The sequence below is a fragment of the Opisthocomus hoazin genome, chromosome 6 (genome assembly GCF_030867145.1).
Source record: "Opisthocomus hoazin isolate bOpiHoa1 chromosome 6, bOpiHoa1.hap1, whole genome shotgun sequence".
In the NCBI taxonomy this organism is placed as follows: domain Eukaryota; kingdom Metazoa; phylum Chordata; class Aves; order Opisthocomiformes; family Opisthocomidae; genus Opisthocomus; species Opisthocomus hoazin.
The window spans coordinates 53,876,746-53,902,341 of NC_134419.1; the positions used below are offsets into that span (position 1 = coordinate 53,876,746).

A 25,596-nucleotide genomic window follows, 5' to 3' on the forward strand; every position below is an offset into this window, starting at 1 on the left:
TTTTTTTTAAATTGCTTAGTTAAATTTAACTGCAAAAGGCAGAAAACTGCCTTGTAGGTAAGTGGCTGAAGAAAATTGCCACTTGTCTTGTGTTCATGTGTTTACAAGATTCTGTTTAGTGTCACCTGACCCAAAGTCATTCCCTGAACTACTGTTAGGATCGCTCACGCCCTGACAATGCGCTGGGAAGTATCTCAAAGGGGTAGAGGACACTGCTCATATGTCTTCTTCCAGACGTGCTTTTTCCTGTGTCAGCTTGTTTTCCCACATTTTTCTTTTGCTTCTGGACAGGACTGTATTTTGAAGTTTAAGAGAATCCTGTTTTAAAGTGATAACTCTATAAATAAATAGGTAACATGCAGTCGACTTTGGTAAAGAAAGAGAAAAATGTGTCAGTTGGCTACTGCAGGAAGCCAGTTCCCAGGACTCAGATTTTATGAAGTGCTGGAAATTGGTGTTATACTTTGTTAGACTGAAAACTCTTCCCTTCTTTTGCTGCCTAAATCGCCATATGTCATTTCTGTTGTGAGATGTGCTGGTTTGTCATGTGTGCAAGTGAACTGGTGGCTTACGCATGTTCTTAAAGACAAGCTTGGGCAAATGCAAACATACTTTCCTCCCTCTCTAACTTGCTGTCTCCCTGTCTCAAATTCCCTGGACGCTTACACCGCAGCACGAAGCCACGTCTGTGGCACAGCTCGTTTGTGCTGTTTTATAACCTTGCTTTTGGCCAGTTTCAAATTGCCTCTGATTTTGCCTTAATTGCCAGGGAGACAAAGGTGCGATGGGGATTCCTGGGCGGCCGGTAAGTCAAAACCTTTTGCACGTGCCTTGTCCTCCCCTTCCAACCCCCAAGATTTTGAGGGGGGTTTTCAGGATGACCCTTGGTAGCTGTCAGCCTGAGCAAAGCCACCCTCCTTGAGCCCCACACCTGAGGGGCTCTCCTTGTTGCAGCACGGTGGCCAGCCCTGCAAACCACTTACATGCCAGAAGGGTGTTTCCGTGTCTCCTCTGCCCTGTTGCTCAGATCCTTATCTGGACCATCATCCCCCCCTCCCCGGTTGGGTGCCTCCTGCTGCCACCTCGTGCACTGGCTGGGCTTGGCTGTGGGCTTGCTAACAGGCACCCTTGCCTGCCACCGACAGCTGCCCTTTCCAAATAAACCTGCTCTGAACGAGGTGGGGCATCCCCTGCCTGGCTGAGCATTGTATTTTGGAGCTGCTCTTTGCTCAGGCATCCCAGATGAGGATGGGGAAGAGGGCTGGAGCAAGACCTGAGGCCACCCTACTCACCCCAGCCCTGTAGCCAGGATTTTCAGGTAGGCGAGCATGCCCATACCGCTGACGCCTGTGTTTGTCTCTCTCTCTCTCTCCCCCCTGCACCCTCTTGCATGTGGCTGTGATGGGTGCCACTGACCCAGGGACTAAAAGGGCAACCTGGAGAGAAGGTGAGTTGGCTCCTCACAGCCCAGAATCCTCAACTGTTCTCCTCTAGGTCCATCCCAAGCCCTCTGCTCATAGTTATGGCCGCTGCAGCCAGCTTTGGGCTTTCACCTCCCCGGGCTGAACCCCCTCTTCTCCGGCAGTGCAAGTTTATCTCCCAGATTCCTTCCAGGCCACTCAGCCTCCGAAGACACTGTGTTCCCTGTTTACCACTCAGCTTCCAAAGACGCCTTGTTCCTTGTTTATGACAATTTACTAACAGCATAAGAGTCAGCAGGCACATGCAGGGCTCCCCTCGAGGCTTCTTGGGTTTTAACCATTGAGTTTCTTCCCTGTTGGCAGCTCGTCTTGCCCTAATCAACTCGCAGTTCCCCTCTGCCTCCCAGGTTAGCCTAATCCCCCGGTGCAAGCCGTAGCGAGGAAGAAAATGACAGAGACCTCTCCTATTACTGACATGGTTGGAGCTCTTCCTCCTAAGGAGAAGCGATGGTATGGTTTAAGTCTGTGGGATGCCACCTCCCAAACTGTTTGCTGTGCAGCAAATTGGTGTTTTGTTCCTCCAAAGAAGTGGTGGTTTGCAGAACACCCTACTGCTGGCTGCCATGTTTTGAAGTGTTTGACACTTCAGCATTAGTGTATTTTCCCCAGAGCTGTGAGCAAGAATACCCACAGGAGCAGCAGGATGGAGGTGTTTGGGGGGTGTCAATAACTGAATAACAATGTGTAGAAACTAGAAAAGGGATGAATATTCACCTGACATGTGGAACATCCGTGCAAGGCACTGCCATACCAGGCCCATTTGCTCCTATTTATAGGAGACAGAAAAACAGCAAGGAAAGGCAAGGTAGGACAGAGACTCTCCTGCCTTGCTTTCAAGCTTCTCCTTGCTCATTGGAGCCAACCATCATTACCTAACAGACGAAGATTTCACTGCCTGAAGCCACCCGATTTTTTCTCTGCGTGTCCTTGGATTTCTCTCTGACCAAAGTTTTCAGCTTGAAGGGACAGCAGATAGATACAAACAAACAAGGGAAAAATCACTCCTAATTGCCCATACTTCCCCAATGTCCTCTGTGAGAGCCCTAGGTCCTTGGCAGGCCCCAGCTTTGTTTCGCAGAGAGCTCTGTTTGCTCACAGACTGCTTGGTTTGTAGGATGCTCCATCCCAAGACTCCCCAGCCCTGGGCTCTTCTGAAGCTGCCTGTCAGGAATATGCCATGTTTTTCAAAGACAGGGACATGTCCTGCCCGTTGCACGTCGTGGGTGGCTAGGAACTGGAGAGGAAGCTGTTTTCTTTTCCAGCAAGGACTTTGCTGTTTTAATCCATGTCCCAACTGAGTTTGAGAAGCACACAAGTGAGGCATTTCTGAGGCAGCCATTGAGCCGCCCACAGCTCCCATTTCCTTGGAGCCCAGCACATCGCTGCTTCTTTGCTTTGTTGTGCAGGACACAGTCCTCCTGGACTTGCAGGAAGGAAACAGCAAGGGTTTCAGGCCACCTTTCACACTTGTAATGGGGAAGAACCTCTGTTTTTCTAGAAAGTGTTTTATGTGTTTACAGTTTTCCTTGCTGTGCAGCTTCCATTTTCTGGCATGCCTGAATAGCTCCAAACAACATCTTTTCTCCCAAAGTGCTGGGCAAGAGCTGGGGGAGGCCAGAACGGCAGCTGCCCCATAAGCCCTGAAGGTCTCACACCTTGAGCACTCTCATTTAACCTGTCTTGATGGGAATATAATTGTCTTTACACTTTCCTCTCCTCCTTTTCTCACCCCTTTTCCTCTCCCTTGCCTCTCTGCAGGGTGCTCCAGGAGAAGCTGGCATGTCTATCATTGGGCCCCGTGGCCCACCCGTAAGTGACTTTTCTATTTTTGACTGATGCAGGATGTGGGCAAGTTACAGAGGCAGACTTAGGAGGGGCGGTAAGACACAGCATCAGCTGGAGACAGCAAAAACCCTGTATAATGTGGTTCCCATGCTGAGCCAGGCTTGGTTTTATACTGCTATTATATACTATATATAATGAAATTACAGCTCATATTCCAGAACAAATGAGGAAGCCTTCTCTTGCAAGGAAACCATATTCCTGTATATAAAAGGAAGTAGCATATTTCCTTCTTGCAACAGAGCTTCTACCACTGTTGGAGAAAATACGTCCTTTGCCTGGCTGATCTCAGCCTTTGGTTTCATTAGCTGAAGAGAAACCCCTTGATTTTGCAGAACAGCTGGATCAGAGCTAAGTTGGTGACTGAGGAACTCACAAAGACAGGTAGCTCAGAGTTGTTCAGAGGTGCTTGTCAAGTACCCAAAACCTGGAAAACTCTTTGACAGTACAATTACCACTATCTGGAAAGACCCTTAGCTGGATGGGGAGCCGAAGAGAGTGTAGGCAGGATTTTGCACCCTCTTCCAGCAAAAGTGTCCCTGCAAGGTGCAAAGAGTCAGCCAGACAAAGCTTTTTGCAAGGATAGGGTCATAAAAAAAAGGCCAACATCAAGGGTTGGAGCATTTACGTGCCCTAAATGCTGAATGTTTCTTGCACTGTGGTTCAGCCATCAGGCCTCTGCTTTTGTGTGGATGCAGCCGGTCCTCCCTTCTCCATCCCTGCACAGCCTCCACCAGAGATTTCCATGAAAAAGACCTGGAGACTCAATTCTCTCCCTCCCAGAGGGCTCTTCCGATTTTTACTAACCTGTGAAGAGCACTGTCCTTGACCTGCAGAGAGGATGGGCCACCGACAACTTTTGTTTCACAGCGGAGGTCAAGTGAGAGAGACCTAGGCAGTGTGAACACTTGGCTACATCTGGCTTTCCAATTAACTTTCCAAAAGGCCCATGATAAGTGTTTCTAATAAGAAACAGCTTTGCCGGTTCCAAGGCCCACCTGCCTGACACACTGGTGTTTGAGAAGCAACAGAAATGAAGCCCTGGACACAATAGAGTCTCCCTAAGTGTTTAATACCCAGCAGACAGTCCCTGGCCCTGTGGCCAGGCGAGGAGAAAGGACTGGCAGGTCTCTCAATGCCAAGCTCTAAGCAAGACCAGTCTGCCCCACAAGCAGCAGATTTTGGAGGGTAAATGACCCATCACTTCTGCTGTTTCTCACAAGCTGTAGCTCTCAGCCTTCTCAACAGTGTGGTAATAGTAATTGGAGAGAAAAGTTATCAATCCCCATCACTGTAGGTCCTGCAAACAGAGACAGGCACCACTGTTTTCTTGAAGGGCATGTGCCTGGTCTGCAGGACAATTTTTAGCGTCTGCTTTGGTGCTGCTGTTTTGCCTCATTGCCTTTGCTGCTGTTTGGGAAAGTGCAGAACACATTGCATCTCCAAAGCAACGTAAAACTTAGATGGCAAATGGTATTTAAAATGGGCTTTTGCCTACCCTGGTCAAAGCCCTGAGGTGCCAGGACTGGCACGACTCCACACTTCCACCCCCAAAAGCCTACTGTGAAGATGATCCAGTTTCCTGGGGAGCTGGTGATAGGTCAAAAGGATGGCTGAGCACTGAAGACAAACACGGAAGCCCCAGCCAAGGGGCCACTTGGAAAGACGTGGGATGACAAATAGTTTCCAGATTTCTGTTTGGAGGTTAAAGTTTTCGCTAGAGCTCAATGCTGCATCTGGCCAGAGAGGGACAGTGCGCCGATAGTGGCAGAAACAGACGGTCTCCATGATTTGGCAGCTCCTGGGATTGCATACTTCATACAATCAACATTTTAAAAAGAAGACAAGGAAAAACAGTCACCCAACAAAAACAGTCTCTTGGAATTGCTCGCTGCTGAACTGTTGTTTTGGCCTGATACCGTGCAAATCACTCTGCCGTCCTCCAAGGAGAAAGAGGCAGCAGTCTGTAGTCTACAGAGGAAGCCAAATTGCACCATTTCCAGGTTTTCTCCCTAATTCTTTTTTTAGCACTTCTTGTCCAGGGAGGTGTCCGACAGGGAACTAAAATTAATGAATTGTGGCTAGGCTCTTCTTGGTTCTTGCCTTTTCAGAAAGCAGCGGTGGACAGATCCTTTAATTTATAGCCTATTTTTCCTCCTGGTCACCGTCCAACGGGACCAGGTGGTTTTATATGTATCTTGCAAAGCGAAGCTGACCAAGTTCAATTTTGCAGAACTCAAAAAACCAGTGCAATTACGATTACGTCCTGCTAGCATTGTGTAGAAAACCAGAATTGTTCAGTGCAACATGAGGCATTTTGTGGTAGGAGCATCCCTCAAAACTCTGTGAAGAGGTTATCTGGCCCCATCTCTGAAGGGCCAAACCTTCACTGAGTTTCTCTGCAGGTAGAGGAAGGCTGGACAAGGTATAACCTGAAGGTGAAGGTTTGCCCTGCCAGCATGGCTCTGAGCTCTCTCCCAAAGGATTAGCATTGCTGCACTGCGGCAAACGTCAGCTTTGCAGCCCAGCATGCCTGTCCCTTCCTTCTCCTTCCCTTGGCACCACGTGCGACTACTCTGGTTAAGGCAGAGAGGCACCCATATGCAGTTGTTTTCAGAAGCGAATCCTTGTTTATACCCAGCTCTTTCCTAGGAAACACTTCTGGGACTCAAATTCCGGTCGTGGTATCTCAAATTGCCTAAGAATGCATATTCTTCCCCAAAATGAAGCATAAGAACACATAAGAAACCTGGGCTTTTTGGCATTGTAGCATGGCTTTCAAGGAAGGCAACATGCCGCAGCAGTCACTCGACGAGCGTGGTACATAATTTACCTCATCTTGCTGTTTCCATCTACATGGGTGTGCTTCCAGATCTGCTGAAGTCTAGTCCATAAGGCTTCCTGACTTGGTTCATACATTTTTGGTGAAACAGAGATTAAAAAAATCCTTAAGTAAAGTGGTATCTTTACTGGATACCCACAGATCTAGGGTAACTCTGACCTGGAATGCCACAGGTCCCAGAAACTGAAGAACTATGGAAAATTAACAGCCAGGACATTTTATTGTTTTTCAGTGTTTTTAAGCGGGTGATGAAGAAGCTGCCAAACACATTGCACGCCAGTGTTTGCTGTACCTGATCCCAAACTGGTAGCTAATGCTGGCTAGTCAGAAAAAGGCGGGAGAAAGGACTTGGTGCTCATACTCCTCTCATCACACTACCTAACTGTCCTTTTTATCTTTGCTCTCAGAGGAAAAAACACAGAAAAGAAAAAAAAATCATCTCTTCTCCAGAATTATTTGCGAAGAAAATTAATGCACTGGGACATGAGATTAGGGGAGGAGGAGAAGAGGGATGGCTGTATTTAGACACCCATGACCTGCAAGGTTTGTCTTACACAGAGCAGCACCCTGCATTAAACGCCTCCAGTTTATGGCAGCAAGAATTGCCATAAAATGAGTTCAACCTCTGGAATATAATCCCAGACCCTAGCATATGGGCTAGGGACACCCATTTAATTAATGTAGAAACTTTAAGGAAACTGCTTGCAGTCCAAACTGGACCTGCTCCAGCATTTTCTTGGCCCTGTACAAATTGGAGTGGGGATGAGAGATTTCCCCTCCTTCCCAAGACGCTTTCCCCTTGGAGGGGAATTGAGTCTTGGGTAACTCTTCAGAGAGTCACAGGATAAATGGGCAGAAACTGGAAGAAACACTCCGTAGAGAGGACTTGGGGTCAGTCAAAATCCACTTTAGTTTCTCTAAACTGCTGTCTCCATTTCATCCTTCCCAGGGACAGCCTGGAACAAGAGGTTTTCCTGGATTCCCGGTAAGTGTAACTGCTAATTTATGAGGTACGAGTATGCAATATTACTAGTACATGTCATTAGTGCTCGCTGTATCTCATCATTTCTGTCTGTAACCAAGGACCTGCTCTGATATCACTGGAAGAAGTAATTTTGTCTTCGTTTGTTTTTCTTCCTTTTTTTTTCTTTTAAATGATGCTTAGGGACAAAAAAAAAACCAAACTGTACAACTCCAAAAGGAAATGACTTTAAAAAAAACCCAAGTGTTAAAATAACATAGTTGAAGCCAGATCTGTTCAGTAAAAGAAAACCACCATAAGAAATACCCCAAACAAAGAAAATAACCCCTAGGTAGGTGAAATTCCAACCTTTATTTAGCCTTTAGGTGATATTGCAATAGCAGTGAGCGCCTGTGGTCCAAAGCGGGCCCTGTGAGGTGCAGGTCAGCTGAGGACCATGCTAGGCTGAAGACCCTGGTCATGCCAAAGGGAAAGGACAAAGAGCATGAGGGGGGATTCTTCTTCATCACAGTTACAGATGGACAAGGGAACAGAAAACAAACGCATGAGACGACCATGCAAATTTCATCTCAGTGCTACAGTTGTTGGCAGCGCTCTCTGAAGCATTGAGGCTGCTGCAGAACTGAAACAGTTGCTATTTATTCCTGTGCATTTATCCTGGATGACTAGGAAGCCTAAGGCAAACACACACATGCACCCCCGCATCCCTGCTCCCGCCAGGCAGCTCAGCTGCTGCTCCAGGACACGCGATGTGCCAGAGCAGGTCTGCGGGGGAGACTCTCGTGCCTGGAAAACAGGAGGAATTGGCAGCCCCCAAGCCGTCTGACCGGGCTCTGTGTCTCTGCCCTTTGCGAAAAGGGGGGCTGTGAGCTGCCCCTGGGCTGAGGAGAAGCAGCTCTCTCCAGGCCTTTGTGGTCTTTGGCTTTTGGAGGAGCAGAAAACAAATCAGCTCAGCTCATGAGAAAGCGCCAGGTGGGACAGCGCTCGGTGGAGCCTGTTTCTCATCAAGCAGTACCTGCAAAATGCTGCCGAGCTGTATGTCACCTCTTCCCTGGGACGTTTTTATTATTCTATCATCTGCAAAAATTCCTCTTCCCCCAAAGGTGGGTGCCTTTTTAAATCAAAGTCTTGAGAAAACTTCTGATTTTGAGCCAGTTTACAGGATGCTGCAAAATTTGAAATGCTGAGGGTTTTTTTGCAAATTGCCCATGAATCCCTCCTCTCTTCCCTTCCCTGCTTGTGTCCAGCGGTGCTGCTGAAATGGGCCGACAGTGAGCAGGTCCCTGCAAAAGCAACGGGAAGCTGGCCTGGTACCCAGTGGGCCGGGGACCTGCCAGGGCTCAGCAGGAGGGCAGAGAGAATCACCTCACCTCTGCGTCCTTTCTGCAGTCAGTGCAATCTTGCGACACATCGTGCTTGCTGGGGCACATGGACAGACACCCCAGAGAAAGCATTTGTCATCCTTTCTCCTTTTTTATTTCAGGGCCCTATTGGCTTGGACGGCAAACCGGTAAGCAAACAGCTTCTCTCCAGGCTTTCTGCCCTGCCTCCCGCTAGGTCCCACTGTTCTGCCTGTTATAGAGTACGTGTTTAAGAGGATTCTTTTGCAATGCCATGCACATGCATGGACTAAAAGAAAATTAGATGGTTGGCAGGCAGGAGGATACCACAGATGTCTTGGGGAGATACAGGAGTCAAGAGATTAGGGAAGGCAGAGAGTGGCTGCTTCATTTCTAGGAAAGTCTATAAAATAGCACTTCGCAAGTTCAACAGGCTGGCTGCTGCAGGGAAGCATTAGCAGGCACTCCCACCCTGAGTCAGACAGACAGAGAAGGTCCCCTAGGCACCAGCCCTCTGCCTTAGACAGCCAACAGCTTCATCTGAAGTAAACCCTACAGCTTCTTTCTTTGCTGCTGTGCTGCAAAGAGTTGCAGTAGAAGGGGAAGGGACCCTGAACACCTCCATACTTAAAGCCTCCTTGTAATCAGCTTTGTAGTAGAGAGAGATCCAAGTTCTTTCCATCCTGCAGAGAGCTAGGCACAAATATAGCTGCTTCCCTATGAACGCAACTGACGTGAAACCTATAGTTCCAGCTGAGCCAAGTTCCCCACCACACTTCCTCTAGCCATGCTGTAATGGAGGAGGAGCTGGTAGCACATGCCTCTCGCACCTAATTTCCTACAGCAGGAACTGTTTTTGCCATGAGGAACATCACCCTCAAGACAGACCTGGCAGTGTCTCTCTTGTACTGCTCTGAGGGGACACACATGAGCCCCAGCAAGGCGCAGCACACTGCACTTCCATGAAGCTGCTCTGCCAGCCTGAGGCCGCCTGAACCTTGTCCCAGCCATGCCTGCAGAGCCTTTGCACCCTGTATTCATCCTCCAGAGCTTTGTTCTCAGCGTTTTGGGTAGCAGAGAGTTGTGTCCTGTTACGTGTGTGAGCAAAGCTCCGCATGCATGGTGTTGCATCTCCCTTGACAAGGTATAGTAACTGCAGGCACCTCCCGAGGCAAGGGGTAAGCGGGTTAAGCCAACATCTTCTAGAGACTGCAGTGGCCGAAGCTGATGAATGTTTTATTTCTTTTGCAGGGTCATCCTGGACAGAAGGGGGAGATGGTAAAAATATATGTTTGTCTGTGGGTGATGGGTTGGTTTGAAATGACGTTGCCTCTCAGCTGGAAACGAGCTCATAGGCCGGGTAGCAATCTTAGTTCAGCACTAGCCGCGTCCCTAATTCTGTAACTTCATAATAGCAGTGCTGGGATGCATGTCTGTAATTTTTACATTATGGCTATCAGATTCATCATGTCACAACAGCAACTCTCTAGTTATGCATGGGGTATGTTTTCCTTGCATTTAGCAATTATGTTCTTTAAATATACTCTGGGAGCTGACATTTTTCGTGGTTGGCCTCATAGCAGAAGTAAAAATTGATGGAAAGATTTCTGAAAACCCATCTGGCAGCTTTCAACTTATCTAACAACAACAAAAAAAAGCATATTTTTTATATTAAATGTCTGTCTTTCCCCTCTTGAAGCTCTTTTTCATATGTGCATCTTACTAAAGTGCTTTTGGTTGAAAATGATAAACTTAGGTCACACTTCATGGGAAACCAAATGCGGTCTTGTTCCTCTTGACATCTCTGATGATGAAATCCCCAAACACGAGTATGCCAAGCTAGCAGCTCTGTAGTCACCTTCGCTCACTGAAATCCAGAATGTTTTCTTCTGCTAATTCTGTTTTGTAAGCCTGAGTGTCAGTATAACCCTCTGGCAAGCACATGTTGAAGATCCCCCTTCCCTGCTCCTCAGTGGAGGAGGGAGCTGACATCCCCCTGTTGTGCAATCCTAGCTCAGGCAGTTGCAGCTCAGGCTTCAGCCCTGGCTGCTTCTGGTTCGATCTCAGTGGGTCAGCCGAGGAGACGCACTGTCAGTTGAGGTCCTGGGAACAATAAGGGTGTGTTTTCCTGATGATTTTCCCCCTCTCCTTTTAATAATTCCCCCCCGTGGTGCAGCCAGAACATGTGTGTATTTTCACTCCTCCAGAGTAACAAAGGGAACCCAGATCTCTCTAGGGAACATTTCTCCACAATTGTTTTTAAAAGCTGAGTTTCCACCTACTCCATATGCTGAGAGTTTTTGTCTTCTTGTCACTGTAAATGGGAATCCCTCTCGAATTCACGACAATGTGTTTCTTTGAAGGGTGCTGCAGGTCCCATGGGACAACCCGTAAGTATCCCATATCTTGTAATCACACCTCCTCCGAATCCCTTTCCCCTTCATGCACCGAACTGTTTCATTTACCGAGGGCTTTTTTTATCACTTTTCTTTGATAGGGACCCCCAGGACAAAAAGGAGAAAAGGTAATTTTTATGGGAGACAGGTTGAAATTTACATGTTGGAAGTGAGCAGTGAAGGGACTCTATGGGCTTGGTGCTGCTCATTCTGACTTAGAATGCCTGGGAAATACAGCAAGAACAGAGGGCTCAGAGGATAGGGGACAGGAGTTGGGATGCTTGTCGGGTGCAAATTGGCATAGTTGCACTGAATTTGATATAGTCACAATGATTTACACCTTCTGGATCTGCCCCCATGTGTCTATTTTGGTACTCTCTATTTGTGGATTAAACTCTTTCCTTTTAATCTCCTTCTTTCACAGGGTCAGTGTGCAGAGTACTCACACAGGGTAAGTCATTAGTGTTGTTATCATCTGTCTCGTGCCTTCCTGCATGTTAATCCTCCTTCGTTTGAATGGCTTTTTGTTGGAAATATAGATCCTTTCATTAACAAGATGCGTCATCAGGGCCCCGAGGGCAGCGCTCGGCTGATTGATGTGTTTCGCAGAACAGCAGCAGATAGTTTTCCAGGAGGGATGTCGGTTCTCCAGTCTGTTCCTGCCCACTGGGGCTCACTCCCAGCTACATGCTGTCATTGATGCTTGCTGGAGACCCTCCCGTTCTCTGTGCAGGCGCAGCGAATGTTTGTGTCCCCACCTCAAAATCCAATGAAACCTGGGGTTTCTAGAGGAGCAGAGGTCACTCACACCTTGTGATGCTGTGTCAGCTCCGTCCTGCTTCCACAGCCTCTGCTGCGGTTGAGTGGCCAGGAGCAGAGCAGGGTTTGCAGATCTTGGGGAAACTCTATCGTCCTTCCTCCTTTTTTCTTCTCCCTCATGCTGGCCTCAACCCTGCATACAGACAAGAGGAAGGGTTGTGCTCCCTGCCCAACAGCAACCCCGGCCGCCCCTGGCCACAGTGCTCTGACTGATTCCTGGTGAGCCAGTCGCCATGCTGGCCCCTCAGGCCTGGGGGGCTTTCTGCCCGCACAGAAGAGGCGGAGAGGGAGGGGTGGTGCCAACAACCATTTAACAAAAGCCAGGATGTTGCCCCACTTGCCTCTTTGTCCTGGCCTGGCTGGCATGTACCACAGCCAAGAGAAGAGAGAGTACATCGTGGGGTTTGAGGGGATTACAGCAGTAAAATTTAAGCAGCTCTAAAAACAACTGGAGTACTGAAAATCCACTGGAAATGCACTGGAACGACATCATATGAAGTAGCTGGAATTTGTAATCTGGGTGTACAGGGAGACAGGCTTAAGAGCTTTCTGTTTATTTTTGACGGGCCTCTGGACAATCGCCTGGGCTCTGGTCCCTGGCCCCCGGCCCCCGAGGAGCAGGGCCCCGGATGCTCTGAGCAGCAGAGGCAGGGGAGAGAGCTGGGCTGGCAGCGAGGGAGATGGGGGCCATTGGTATGTGCCAGTGCCTGTACAATAATAGCCGGTCAGCTGTGTTTATTTAGGCAGCCCCGGCTCACTAGATTGTTATGTTAAAAAGAAGCTAACAACAATGTTCACCCGAGAGGTGTCCTGGGTTCCTGTTACAGCCCTTGGCTCTCAGTGTCCTCAGTGCTCAAGGTGAAAAACAGTGGCAGGACCTGCAGCAACACTGGGAAACGGACATGCAGATTGTGCACTGCTAGGAGTAGCCTGGGCTCAGACCTGTGGGCAAAGGCACTCTGGTTCGGTGGGTCGGGGCTGTAGTCACTCCGGGGTGACATGCCACAGGGACAGCGGGGAAAGGGCTGATGCAAAACCTCACACCCCAGCAAAGCCTGGCGGCGTTTCCTTGGCTCTCATGGAGGCACTTCTGGTCTCATGAGGCAGCAAGCTCAACATTTTAAGAAGCGCATGAGTCGTTCCAAGGCAGAGCCATGCTCATGGGAAGGGTGACTGTCCTCAGATCAGCTCAAGGGTGGGGTGTCCCAAAGGGTCTAGTCACAGGCATAAAGAAGCCGACCGTGGTGCAGTTCCCTCTCTTCCTCCCAAAATGAAAATTTGGATGAGCCTTGTTGTAAAAATGCTATACATTTGAACGAATTGCAATTTTTTTCTGGCTTTACTGGTTGACAACGTCCTTTGTCAGATGTGCTGGGCAATGAAATGAAAACCAGCATCCTGAAAAACCTGGGATGTTGTTTCAGATTTGTTTCGTCTTTGTTTCATAGGAAGCAAACTTCAGGTTAGGATATGTGCCTTGGCTTATGTTGTAGTTTCGAGTCTGTATGGCCTGCACTGCTGTGAGGGACAAGCCCAGGTGTGGGGCTACCCATTCAGTGTGAGCTGGCTGTTCAAGCTTCTTCAAAGTGCCACCCTGGGGAAGGGTGCTCGGCTCAGGGAAAGGGGAGACCAGCCATGCTCCGTCTGCTCTCAGAAACACCATGTGTCTAACTGACCCCATATGTGTCATGTGTCTTCGCTGTCCCCTAGGAATACCTAAGTACCACCCTTGCAGCCCTGCGCTCTAACCAGATCCTTACACTAAAGGTTTGTGAGTAATGGTCTGATGGGACCCAGTTCTGATGCAAAGGCATGAGGATGTGGATCCAATATTGCACGCTGCCTTCTGAAAATACCTTGCTGTGGGGACACAGAGGGAGCAGGGCAGGAGCTGGGTGGAAGGGGCTTCAGGTTTATTGTCTAAATTCTCCCAGTTGTACCTGAATCCATTGCTGGGTCTTGTCTCACCTCTGTTTTCAGGACTGCTTCTCTCTGTTTTCCTCCTGATCCTTTCCAGCATCCTCACTCTGGTTCCCTGTAAGCAGCATAATATTTCACACTTCAGCACTTGAGGAGCCAGGCGAAGCCAGCTCAGCTGGGTCTGGGTCACCCATACAAACACACTTGGCACACCTAGCGTGGGGGTATGGGGATTTAAAGCAACATCCTCCTTGAGAAGATGAGTGCAGTCCTGAAAGCTCTCCTGAGCTATGGGGCCTCTTGCACTGTCTTTTAGAAACAAAAGGATTTCCTTCGGGTAACATCAGCCTGGCAGATTTTCCAGCAGCACTGCTTGTGTTGCGATGGCTTGTGGCTGTCGGGATCCGTGCATTCAAACACAACCGCCTGATCACAGGGTGGCAATGATGCAGTATTGGGTTGCCACTTCACTTTGCAACAGGACTGGATCCTCTCTTTCACTGCAAACATGAAGAACGATGTTTAAAGGGATTAAAGTGCACTGCTTGGACGTGTATGTTTACTGCGGTGGGAGACCTGTGGGCACACCTCTCAGATCTGAGTGCACGGCTCACATTGGGAAGCGTTGCACATGGGCACATTTTTGTCCCTGAGCACAGAAAGCCTCTTTCTCTTCTCCCGGTATAAATCATGAGCAGCTTCGATGGAAAACTGATAGGAACAGGAAAGTGGATCAGGCCAGAGGAGCATTCCTGGGCCTGGAGCCGGCACGGAGGGTGCCAGGCTGACAGCAGCATGCATGCAAGCGGAAACTGGATACAGCAGAAGGATGAACAAATGCTTCTGAGCTTTAGTGCATTTGATTTCGATGTGTCCGGGTCAGCTTTGTGCCCTAAGGCAGCATTCCTGGCTATAAGCAGTCAGAAGCTGATGTTACTGTTAAAGAAGGAAAAGCAAAGCACAGGCTCCCAAGGCAATACCCAGCTCAGGGCTCAGAGGCACCAAGGTCTAGTCCTCTCCCTTGGCTGTGATGGCTGTGCCAGCTCAGCTAAGTGAAGAACACCAGGACACTTGCCGCTGGCCCCGGCTAGCCTCTCCACTCCCTTCCACACTCTGAGGAAGGGTGAGACCCAGAGATACACTGTGTTTCTTGTAAGGGAAGATAGAAAGAAATTAGAAACTGCACTTGGAAAACTTGAAGAAAATTGGCCTTTTGATAGTTGCCTCAAATCTGATGATGAGAAATTAAGAGAAACAGTCCTGTTACTGGAAAGCTTGGCAGATCCAGAGCGGGGGATGTCTTGCAGTGAATACAAGTGAAGCCGGGTCAAAATTTTACACATGACAAGTCCCCCTGTGAGCAACGCATGGCACAGAGGAGCTCAGAGGTCTGCTGGCAGGTACCCGTGCCCCACGCCCTCCCTGCGCGGCTCTCAAGCAGTGGTGTATTTTCACGGCAATATCTCTGTTGCCCTCTTCTCTGTTCTCTCCCCTGGCTATTCTCTCTGACGCTCGGTGCCCTAATGGCCTCTTTTGCCCTGCGACCTTCTGGTTTGATCTTCTTCAGCTGTTGCCTCTCCTCAATTCAGTGCGGCTGGCTCCACCTCCGGTCATAAAGAGACGCACTTTCCAGGTAGACTTCTCCTCCTTGTTTCTAAGCCTACTCTGATGCTTGCGATTAATCAGCTTGCTACCTGTCTTTCTTCCCCTACAGAGGGGTTTCCAAGAGGTTTGGGCAGAGCAGAGGGACTTTCTTTGAAGCAGTGGAAATCTTTGCTGTGATAATTTGGCTGCAGTGAAATGTAGTGAAGCCAGGTTTTTAAACTAAAAGAAATGGGCCATGAAACTGTTCTTGGGACTGTCGACAAACAGTCTGCTACCTTAAGGAGTCAGTTCCTGCATATTCAGTCTCCAGAAGAGGTTAGAAACTTCTTGCTGAAATGCAGCTAATGTCTGCAAAATTTAACTGAGATGAATGAATAGGCAAACGCTTCTTCTAAGGGCTAGTCTAGTCTGGGACACTTGGGAAAATGTGTTTAAATAAGCTCTTATAATGGTTTCATTAAACTGCATTAAATCTTTGTGTAAACACATTTATTTTGGTTTCCAGAGCTATAATTCATGTTTAGTTTAGTTTATTTTGGGAATGAATTCATAAAAAGAATTATGGACATAGGAATAGTGAATAAGAGTGTCCAGAGTCAGAGTTCATGTGGCTTTTAATGAGCCCACTTTAAGCTCCCTCATTCCATCAGTTGGGATTCTTTCCCGTGTGGACAAACCGCTGTAATTACCCTGCTGAAGTGTGCTGGGCTCCCTCTAATAAGTGGCTGCGTTTTGTCACCCAACTGCCTGTCTAGTCAGTCAGATGCTAGGAGGGAACCGCAGTCTGCAGTACAGGCCTTTACCACGAGGTGCCTGGTCCTTGCCCAGCGCTGACAAAATTCTAACGTTATCACTTGAGCCTGTGGTCTCAGTTCAGTTTGTATCGATTCAGCGTTCACGCCACACAAAGCCCCATGGCTTGCACTGGTTGCCCTTCAAAGTGACAGTCTGGAAAGCCATGCCAAGGACTGACCTCTTGGGAAGGCTTTGAAAGCTGAAGTTCTTATCCAGGATGAAGTGGGAAACTTGAATAGCTGCCCTGCGTCCTGTCATCAGCCAGGGCTGCAAATTCCCTCTGTCCCCCGAGGCCAACTTCACCGGAGAATTTTGCTGTGATCGGTTTTGCTGTTGCTGTATTCATTCTCTAAGTGCAACAAAGTGTAATCCACTCCTACAGATCTGCCAGCACCAAACAATTCCAGGAGCCCAACATATGAATACTAAGAAAAAATGTGAGGCTCCAAAATAAATGTTAGCACCAGTGCCTGAGAGAGGAAAATCCTGCTGCTGCTTCTGAGCACATCAGCATGAGTGCTTTGCCCAAGGACTTGAGCTTAGCAGAGGCATGGGCTGAGCAGAGACCTGTGTTAGGAGGCTGAACAAGCATTGCATCGCTGGGGCACAATTGGGGTGGCTAACTGGTGTTTAAAAGAGCTGAAATATAGCTCCAGTCAATGGCTAAAAATATAGAATGACATCTGATGAAAATGATGCCTAATCTCCAACTTACTGTATCACTTACCATCCACTTAGATCTGTGGGGGTCTTTTTGTGCTGAATGCTCTAATAAGACTATAATGAAGTGGTAGTAATGTTTTGTGTGTTTAGGGATCTGCATGGACTAGCACTCGCTTAGACAAAGCACATTCTGTCCCAGGCAGCAGAGTGAAGGCAACGCAGACAGGGGTTCGGGCGAGCTCCTTCCAGCCACTCTGCGTGCTGGAGGAGGGCTTCTACTCTCCCCATCTCCCTGTCGTCTGCTGGGGTGTCAGCACCCGTTCGCAGCAGCGTGCTGCATTTCAGTGTGCTCAATCGGGAGCATGGACTGGGCTGACAGACAGCAGCGGAGGTGGGAACAGAGGAGGAAGAGCCAAAGGGAGACAGGCAAAGTCCCCTTTGCCTTCCCATGGTGCAGCCAAGGTGGGGCTGCAACGGGAGGGAAGCATCTGAAGTTGGGCTGAGAGGTCAGGGGAAGAGGGTATCTAGAAATATGCACCAGTGTCCTCCAAACCTCTTGTCTCTGTTGGATCCAATTTCCCTCCCATATTTACAAGCTATGAGACCATTTACAGGACAGTTGAATAGCACTGAGTATGGAAGATAGGGAAGCTCAGGCAGGATCCTGCGGCCCCTTGCATGGGCCACAGGGTGAGCCAGGATCCACTTACAAAATGGGGAAAAGAGAGGGCACCTTCCCTGCCTGGCCCAGCAGGCTTCCCAGCGTGGGCTGCGGGTTGAGCGGCGAGGTGGCAGCTCTCTTGAGGAGAAGGACTGTTGCTCCACACATGACTGAGCTTCCTGTGAGCCTGGCCCGTGTGTTGGAAATTTTCTTTTAAATAGAGCTCATGGCAGAAAGGATGAAATTTGCAGCTTATTACTTTCATTTATCATTCTAAATAAAGCAAACATCCCTGTATCTGCATGTTTTACTAAAAGCAGCCAGGGTAAACAGCACACTTGGTAGGAAAACATGCACGGGACAGTTTTTGTGCATTCTCCTGCACACACAAGTGCGTGAGAGCAGACTTAGTTTTACTCAGTAGCAAAGTATAAGGCTGTAGAGAGGATAAATGCAGTAGACACCCAACTGCACACCCACTGATTTATGATTGAGAAATGACCATGTTTGATTTCTAGCTTCCCGTGGATCTACCGAGAAGAGTTATTTAAATTGAAATTGGGTTGTTGGCAGTAGGATATTGTGATAGTTTATCTAGGGAGAGGGAATGAGAGGGGAGCCCATGAGACAAACAGCTTAGCGTGGGTGCCACAGCGCCTTAGGAGTTTGCTGGATTCATCAATTATAGATCAGCAGTCTGGTATTCAAATGTGCCTCTTCCAGCCCACTGTCTCTTTAGTGCCGCTTGGTCCCAGGTCCAGGTCCTTTGGGCCAGATGACATTGCTGAAGCATGAGCCACAGCCGCTGAATGGCTACTGAGGGGCCTGGGGAGGAACCGGCTGGAACGGCTTCATTTCAGAGAGCTTAAAATGGCAGGTGGCTCTGCACACACTGGCTTGTTAAATCTTACAAAAACAGGCTCTGACTGGCGTACATAGTCCTGTTTTGGGCAGGCTCCAGAAATGCCATGATGATCATGTTATTTTTTTTTTGGTTTTGTGGCATTTCTACTTTTGGTCCTTGGCAAAACAGAGGGAGTGTTGTCCAACAAATATAGCACAGAGAAAAAAACTAGGCTGAGGTAAGACACTGTGGTTCTGCCTGGAAGTGCCAGTGCGGCCACTGGAGGCTTTGCTTCACATATGACAATCAAGTGCTTTGGAAAGCCTCCTGAGAAGCTGAAGAGATGTTGAGCCTTGACATATAAATCGTACTTGACTGACTTGTGAAGAAAAAGATCTGTCTGGACTGCTCAGTTATCTGTAGATCCCTTTCAAAGAGAGCTCTGACAAGGTGGCCTCAGATGTCTTTGCAATCTGTAGAGAGCTGGCTCCTGCCACCCAGGCAGCCCGTCCATCCTCAGAGGGGCTCTGCCTCACTCTTGGAAACCTCTCCTGGCACTAATCTGGCACCTGCTTCTACCTCTTCTGCTTCAGCCAGGCTGACCTGCCTTGGGCCCTCGGGGTGGTGGTGTGCAGGGTTTGCTCTGCCTGCTGATAACTCCTTGTTTTGACAAACCTCAGGGTGAGCAAGGACAAGCGGGAATCCAAGGTCCCCCAGGGCCCCCTGGCCCACCAGGGCCCGCTGGACCAGCTGGACCCAAAGGAACCCCAGGACAGCCCGGGCCAGTTGGGCCGCCTGTAAGTCCAGTTATGAAAAAGCCTTCTGCTTCCCCTTTCCCTAGGGTGCAAACAATTTCCTCTGGCCTTTCTTGCCTCTTCTGAAGCCGAGATAGCCATGGACAGGAGATTTGCAGGGGACACGGATGCGTGGGGAGGAAGAAGTTTGCAGGAAGGAGGGGAGCAGTAGGGAAGGCAGAGGTGTGTGCCCCGCACTGTTGCTATCTGGACACGCACGTGTGAGCGGGTGACACCAGGCCCGTTTCCTCCTCCTCAGCCTCTGCAGACAGTCACAGGAAGTAACGTGGGGTGTAATTACCCTGCTCACAGCAGAAACTTGACTGATAAGAATCCCTGTGTCCCCTTTGAAGTCCTGTCCCCATCCTGTTCTCAGGCTGGTAGCAAGCAGCCAAGGAGGGCGAAAACAGAAGCACCATTTAAAATAGAGCCATTACTAAATGGCAGGGGACAGTGCGGAAAAATCCTGCTAATGTACCTCTCTCTTGCAACAGGGCAGAGTGGGAGAACCTGGGAAGCCTGGCAGAGATGGAAAGGTGGGTGCCAGAAACCAGCTCTGCTCCTGGGAGCTGTAGGGAGAAACGAGGCACGCTGGCCATGCAGTGACTGCAGCGTTAAAGGAGTTTCCATCTCCAAGAGTTTTCAAGGCCTGCTAGCAGGACAAGCAAGTCTTGTCCCCTGAGGCAAAAGTGCCTCTCCACACACGATGTGGAGGGGTCGAGTGTCCTGTAAGCATTCTCATCTCTCTTTGAGCTCTAAGGAGCCAAAGAAGCGATGACTAAACATTTGAATTGCTATAAGCAGGCAACACCAAGGGTGGTATAGGTATCGGAGTGTATCTAGAGTAGTTTTCTCCTTCCATCTGCTCACATCAGGAAGGCAGCTTCTGTATGGATGCTTTGTTTATTTATATTTACATACACACATATCCGTTATACTTCATGGTTCATATCAGGCAAATTGTTTGGTTATTTCTCATTTAAAAGCACAAGTAGTTTGTTTGGTAATACATTCTCTCTATTTAGCTTGTCAGAGGAAGCTGCAAATTCCTGATTTACTCCAGAGCTGCACAGTGGGCTGGGGACAAGTTTCCCAAGAAAAGACAGAGAAACAGAAAAGATTCTGGAGCACAATGCATAAGGGAAAGCAGCTTTTTGGTCTTCAGATTCAGCGAGACCAGGCCTGTGGGGACGAAGTGCTATAGGCGTGAATTTATTTGGGAGTGTGGGTGAAGATAGTATTCATCTAGATGAAGAATAGATCAGAGATGTTTGAGCTTACCAGTGCCAATCATCTTCATAAAGGGGCATTTCAGACCAAAGCAGTCAGCATCTCCCATCACCCTGCAATCCATGTAGTGTTGTCTACCTTTGCCAACTTCAGTAACTGTTTTGATTTTATCTACAGGGCTTACCTGGGCCTCCTGGACCAAAGGTGAGATGTCTAGCCTCACTTAGAGGAAGCAAGGTGATAAAGGGTGGTGGATGCTCCTGGCGGGGAGACTTATGGACATTTTAATGGGTGGAGGAGGGGGAGAGGGAGTTACATCAAATAGCTGAAAAAGATTTCTAACCCAGCTTAGTACTGCCTTTGGGGCCTGGTCCGTGTGCTGACTCATGGGTTTTGTCGAGGTGACACATCTGAGTTGCATCTAGACTGAGCAAGACACGCCTCATCAGCCCTCTTGCAAAATTCTTTGCCACACACAGCTTTATTGGCTTCTTCCACTCTCAAAGCATTTACCAGCGCTTCAGGAACTGATTTTGCAATGCTATTGTTAACTCCACCACAGTTTCCCATTTATTCACTTGCCAAAGTGTGAGGGCGGGGTGGTGGTGTTGTTGTTTTTTTCAGTTGCAACCACCCACCTCTATTTGTTTTTATTTGAGATGTGTAGCCAGGATGAGGAGGTAGGAACCGCAGAGCTGGCATGAGTTATCCAGCTGCCAGTGCTTACTGTGCCTTTCCTGCTAGGGCTCAGTCCAGTGCAGGTAACAGTGACCCACGGGTCTGGAGAGTCACGAACTCAGCGGAGCCATGCTGAGCAAAAGGTGAATTTTCCTCACGGAGTGCCCTTTCATCCCAGCATCTCCCAGGGAAAAGGGCAGGGATTTGTCCTTCTCAGGCCAAGCCTCACTTTCTTTTGTCTTCTTGCCTTTTGCAGGGAGACCATGGGATTCAGGGATACCCTGGCAGAAAGGTAAGCAGGGGAGCTCCAACATTGTTCAATTAAGCAGTACTGATGCCTTGCAGGATCACAGCAGCAAATCTGTGGACTCCTCTGAAGCCCTCTGCTGAGCTCTGCTCCCTCTGGATGTGGGGAAGACCCACAGATCCCCTGTTGTCACTGGCGTAAGGAGAGGCTGGACTCAGAGATATCTTTAACTCTCCAGTAGCTATGGTTCAGACATCTCCCCATCTGTGTACCTCTCTACACCCACTTCCATGCTGAAATATACTTGTTGTTCATCCAGACCTGAAGAGGAGGCTGGAAAGGGCCAAAAGCCCTGGCTATGTTTTGCTCTCAGGAATAAAGAAGGAAAGAGTCAATCCTGCTCCAGGTTAAAAGGCAGAAGTTGGCAATGCCCGAATGTCTTCTGCAGCAGCTAATTAACAGCAGAGTTGTCAAGCCCAGAGAATGTAATCAAGAGACAGAAAGAGAGACAGGGGAAAGAGGCAAAGGAAGGTCAAAGGGGAGAGAGGGAATGAAGATATACTGCTAAAGAGATGTCAGCTGGAGAAGAGGAAGGCAAATGTTCCCAGCAGGCAGGAGTCCTGTGTCCCGTGTTATCTCCATGTTGCTTTATGGGTTCTCTGTGAGCAAAATGGCAAGACCTGAGAGCTTTTTAATTAGTTCTGTATAAACTGAGAAGTTTTTGTTATGTCAGGAAGTGGAAATTATAGCCCCCGTGGACCACAGCCCACTCCTGCAGACGGACGCAATTTATTGCCTCTTCTTCCAGTGAACCGTCGGTTTCTCCATTAAGAGCCCGTCCTGTTGGGTGTGCACTGGGCAGGCGGCGCTCAGCACACGGAAGTGGTGAGTGGGTCCCTGCAATGACCTCGCAGCGAGGGCCTCTCCAACAAGCTCCTCTTACATGAAACGACTTGTCTGGCTAATTTACTTACCAAGCAAAGAGCCTGCACTGATCTCAGAGCAATGAGCCCGAGGTTGTGACCTTCCTCTGGGAAAGGTCGAAGGAATGAATGAAAGTAGGGGAGAAAATCCTCCCTGGTGAATGGGTCAGAGGAAAGGGAAAAGCGGGCAAAGAGCTGAGCAAAGATGTTAGCTCTGATACGATGTAGGATCATGGGACCACTCCCTTCCATCCATACGTTTCGTACCCTGAATATCATTCTTGATGCAGAATGGTGCTCATCTCCCAGAGAGACCCAGATGGTAGGCTGGTGTGTGCTGGGCACCTCTGTGTGGGACATCCCTCTCACATCTTTGCTGACTTTTCAGGCATCCCACAGGCTCCTTTTCTTGCTGCTTACTGTGTTTGCTTCTTCCTCCATTTTCTTTCTTCTCTTCCTCAGGGTGAGGTGGGCGAGTCAGGCCTGCCTGGTGCGCATGGCCTCCCTGGAGCCACCGGCCCCAAGGTAACCCTTAAACTCAGAGTCAGTGGGGCCATCTCCCAAGGGCAGATAAGTGGCACATGAGCCTAGAGATGTGCTAAAGGAATATGGAGAGTCAGGGGCTGGAGGCAGTTCTCTGGAGAGAAACTGGTATGAGCCAAGTAAAAAGACAAACTCACTCCTGTGTAAAGGGCCTGAGCAACTTTTGACCAGAGCAATTCCCGTCTATCCCGAACCAGGGCCAGGTGCAGCTCTGCCCAGGCCCCTGTTAAAGAATAAAACTGACCCAGCCTTTAGATGTTTTTGCATTAAGGCTGGGAGAATGAGGTATTCTGGTGCATGAAACGGTTTGACGGTTGGTCTACACCCAAAACACATAGGAAAGCATTAGTACGGGTGATCTCCAGCATCCACTCCAGCGACGTAAACTAGCTTGCATTCTCAGGGAGGGGTGGGCTGCAGCTAGTGTTCAGGCTGGTACCGTGTAATTATCAGGAGCCAGTTCTCTCTGGAGGCCTGGGGTTGCGTTTATCGCTTACTCCCTCCTTCGACTACTTGCTCTTTGGCCCTCACTGTTATGATTGTACTGCTTGCTTGATCGCTCTTCATGCTCACTGTCCCTCTCTCTGTTTCCTCCCTCTCTGTTCTTCGCTGGGCAGGGTGAAAAAGGGGACGCTGGCATAAAGGTAGGCATGAGAAATACGTTTTTCTACCGTGGTAGATCACCTGGGAGACACTGCTCCTTGGGCTGATGGGTTGTAAGAGGAAGCTGGGTCTGAGCAGGCTCTGTGGGGTATTTAATGGAGTACACATCTGTGCTCTGATTAACCACAAGCAGACACTCCAAGCTCAGGCAATAAAAGCAGCCTTTATCCATTTGGTGGAATTCGATTCTTACCAAAGGCATTCCTCTGACTATGAAGCTTGCTAATGATTTGTTACATCTCTCCATTTGATGGGCTGAGTTGGGGTTTCCTCGTAAAATCTGGTTAGCTGACACATCAAATCCACTCGAACTCTGCAACTCAGGCTGAGGTTTGGCACCAGGCTTTTCTGTCTGTTTCTGCACGCTTTTTACAGGCTCGTATGGTCTATGCCCAGATGTTATCTATTTGACTGAAATTTACTGTACCCATATATTTAAAGTATATTACTCAATGTAGACTGTGCTTAGAACATTACAATATTGGCAAGTGTTCATGACAGTCAGAGCATACTGTGTCATGCTATACATCTTAAACATCATGAGAAAAGACTGGTCCTGTGATATTTTGAAAGGCATTAACAGTGACACATACATTTGAAGTATTTAGTATGTGGCATGCATCTCATTTATCGTGCAGCATATACACTTTCTGTATTTTTTTCATCTGTGTGGATTACTATTTGAAGGGAGAAAAGGCCCCTTCAGAACTTAACATGGAAGTGTTACACTGAGTTTAAAGAAGTGTTCTTTGGGAATGCAGGCTCTGGGCTAATAGTTGAATAGAACGGCAGCAATTGTCCTCCTACAAGGAAACAGTACCTCCTCAGAAATAACACAGTGCATGTAAAGTCCAAAGGTTCCCCCGTGTCCATCTTCACATCAGCGCAATTCCATCAAGCACAAAGGCGTTGCTTCTGGTTTGTGCCTCTGTAAATGAAAGCAGAATTGCACCCAGAACTAATGTGTTTTGGGAGCCAGGACTTAGTGCTGTCTCAGCAGCCAAGTGCTCTCCCATTAAGCTGAACTGGAGGACTGAAGTTGCAGCGTGGCCTCGGAGGGGAAAAGGCTGGAAGGAGAAGCTGTGTTCCAGCCCCTGCTTGTACTCCCACATTTCACTGCTAGCAGACACCTGCTCTGCTTGCACACATGTACAAGGACTGATCAGCCCTTGCTTTGGCCTCTGGCAAAGAGGAAGCCTCCAAGTCTTGCGGTGATGCCTCAGGGTCATCCAGAGGCGAGAGCCTTCTCTGTTCTGTGTTAGAGAGCAATGACTCAGGGTGACCCTGGAGACATGCCCTCCCTCCTTGGGTGCTTATTCATCCCAATTCGGAAAGCATGGACATGAAGCCCATGGTGCTTTTTCTGGTACTTAATTGCAGCTCCAAAGGGCCACGTCCCCAGTCCCATAGCAACCTCTTTCAGACACAGACTTCCATTTGTTATTGTTAGGATCACTTTCTCTCGACTTGCTTTCTTCTTTGCTCAGAGAAATTGAAATGGAAGTGCAGAAGTACCTTAAATCAGCAGGCAGACATCACCCAGTAGCACCTCCTGAACAACCGCACAGTGCATGTATTTGTTTTTGGAAATCGCTCTTTCCTGTCATCCTCCCTCCTAGGAGGATTGTTTGGGACTCTGGAAGGCTTTTAATGCTTCCATCTTTGGATCCAATTCCCTGAGCTAGATTTTACCTTCTCTTTGTTTTGAGGAGCCCAGGTCAAACACTACAATTTACAGTTTAGCTGTAGTGATCAATTTTGCATAGCATATCACTGCTTTTGTTTTGTTTTTTTTTTTTTGTTTTTGTTAGTAGGGGTTGGAAGGGACCTCTGTGGGTCATCTAGTCCAAGCCCCTGCCGAAGCAGGGTCACCTACAGCAGGCCGCACAGGACCCCATCCAGGCGGGTCTTGAATATCTCCAGAGAAGGAGACTCCACAACCTCCCTGGGCAGCCTGTTCCAGTGCTCCGTCACCCTCAGAGGGAAGAAGTTCCTCCTCATGTTCAGACGGAACTTCCTGTGCCTCAGTTTGTGCCCATTGCCCCTTGTCCTGTCACTGGGCACCACTGAAAAGAGCTTGTCCCCATCCTCCTGACACCCACGCTTCAGATATTTGTAGGCATTTATAAGGTCCCCTCGCAGCCTTCTCTTCTTCAGGCTGAACAAGCCCAGTTCCCTCAACCTCTCCTCGTAGGGGAGATGCTCCAGTCCCCTCACCATCCTCGTAGCCCTCCGCTGGACTCTCTCAAGTAGCTCTTCATCTTTCTTGAACTGGGGAGCCCAGAACTGGACACAGTACTCCAGATGAGGCCTCACCAGGGCAGTGTA

At 48.7% G+C, this 25,596-nt stretch overlaps 1 protein-coding gene across 2 annotated transcripts in view; it reads left to right on the forward strand.

The window, feature by feature from the left end:
- Positions 1 to 25,596, forward strand: part of COL13A1 (collagen type XIII alpha 1 chain) — a 97,560-nt gene that overhangs the window by 32,760 nt on the left and 39,204 nt on the right. For both annotated transcript variants that reach the window (XM_075423144.1, XM_075423143.1), the window contains 16 exons: positions 770 to 805; positions 1,421 to 1,447; positions 3,240 to 3,290; positions 7,115 to 7,150; positions 8,631 to 8,657; positions 9,739 to 9,765; positions 10,851 to 10,877; positions 10,985 to 11,011; positions 11,308 to 11,334; positions 15,190 to 15,255; positions 18,871 to 18,987; positions 19,479 to 19,520; positions 20,392 to 20,418; positions 21,149 to 21,184; positions 22,525 to 22,587; positions 23,223 to 23,249. In XM_075423144.1, the coding sequence (XP_075279259.1) occupies positions 770 to 805; positions 1,421 to 1,447; positions 3,240 to 3,290; positions 7,115 to 7,150; positions 8,631 to 8,657; positions 9,739 to 9,765; positions 10,851 to 10,877; positions 10,985 to 11,011; positions 11,308 to 11,334; positions 15,190 to 15,255; positions 18,871 to 18,987; positions 19,479 to 19,520; positions 20,392 to 20,418; positions 21,149 to 21,184; positions 22,525 to 22,587; positions 23,223 to 23,249 (663 nt within the window). The remainder of the gene's footprint in view (positions 1 to 769; positions 806 to 1,420; positions 1,448 to 3,239; positions 3,291 to 7,114; positions 7,151 to 8,630; positions 8,658 to 9,738; positions 9,766 to 10,850; positions 10,878 to 10,984; positions 11,012 to 11,307; positions 11,335 to 15,189; positions 15,256 to 18,870; positions 18,988 to 19,478; positions 19,521 to 20,391; positions 20,419 to 21,148; positions 21,185 to 22,524; positions 22,588 to 23,222; positions 23,250 to 25,596) is intronic.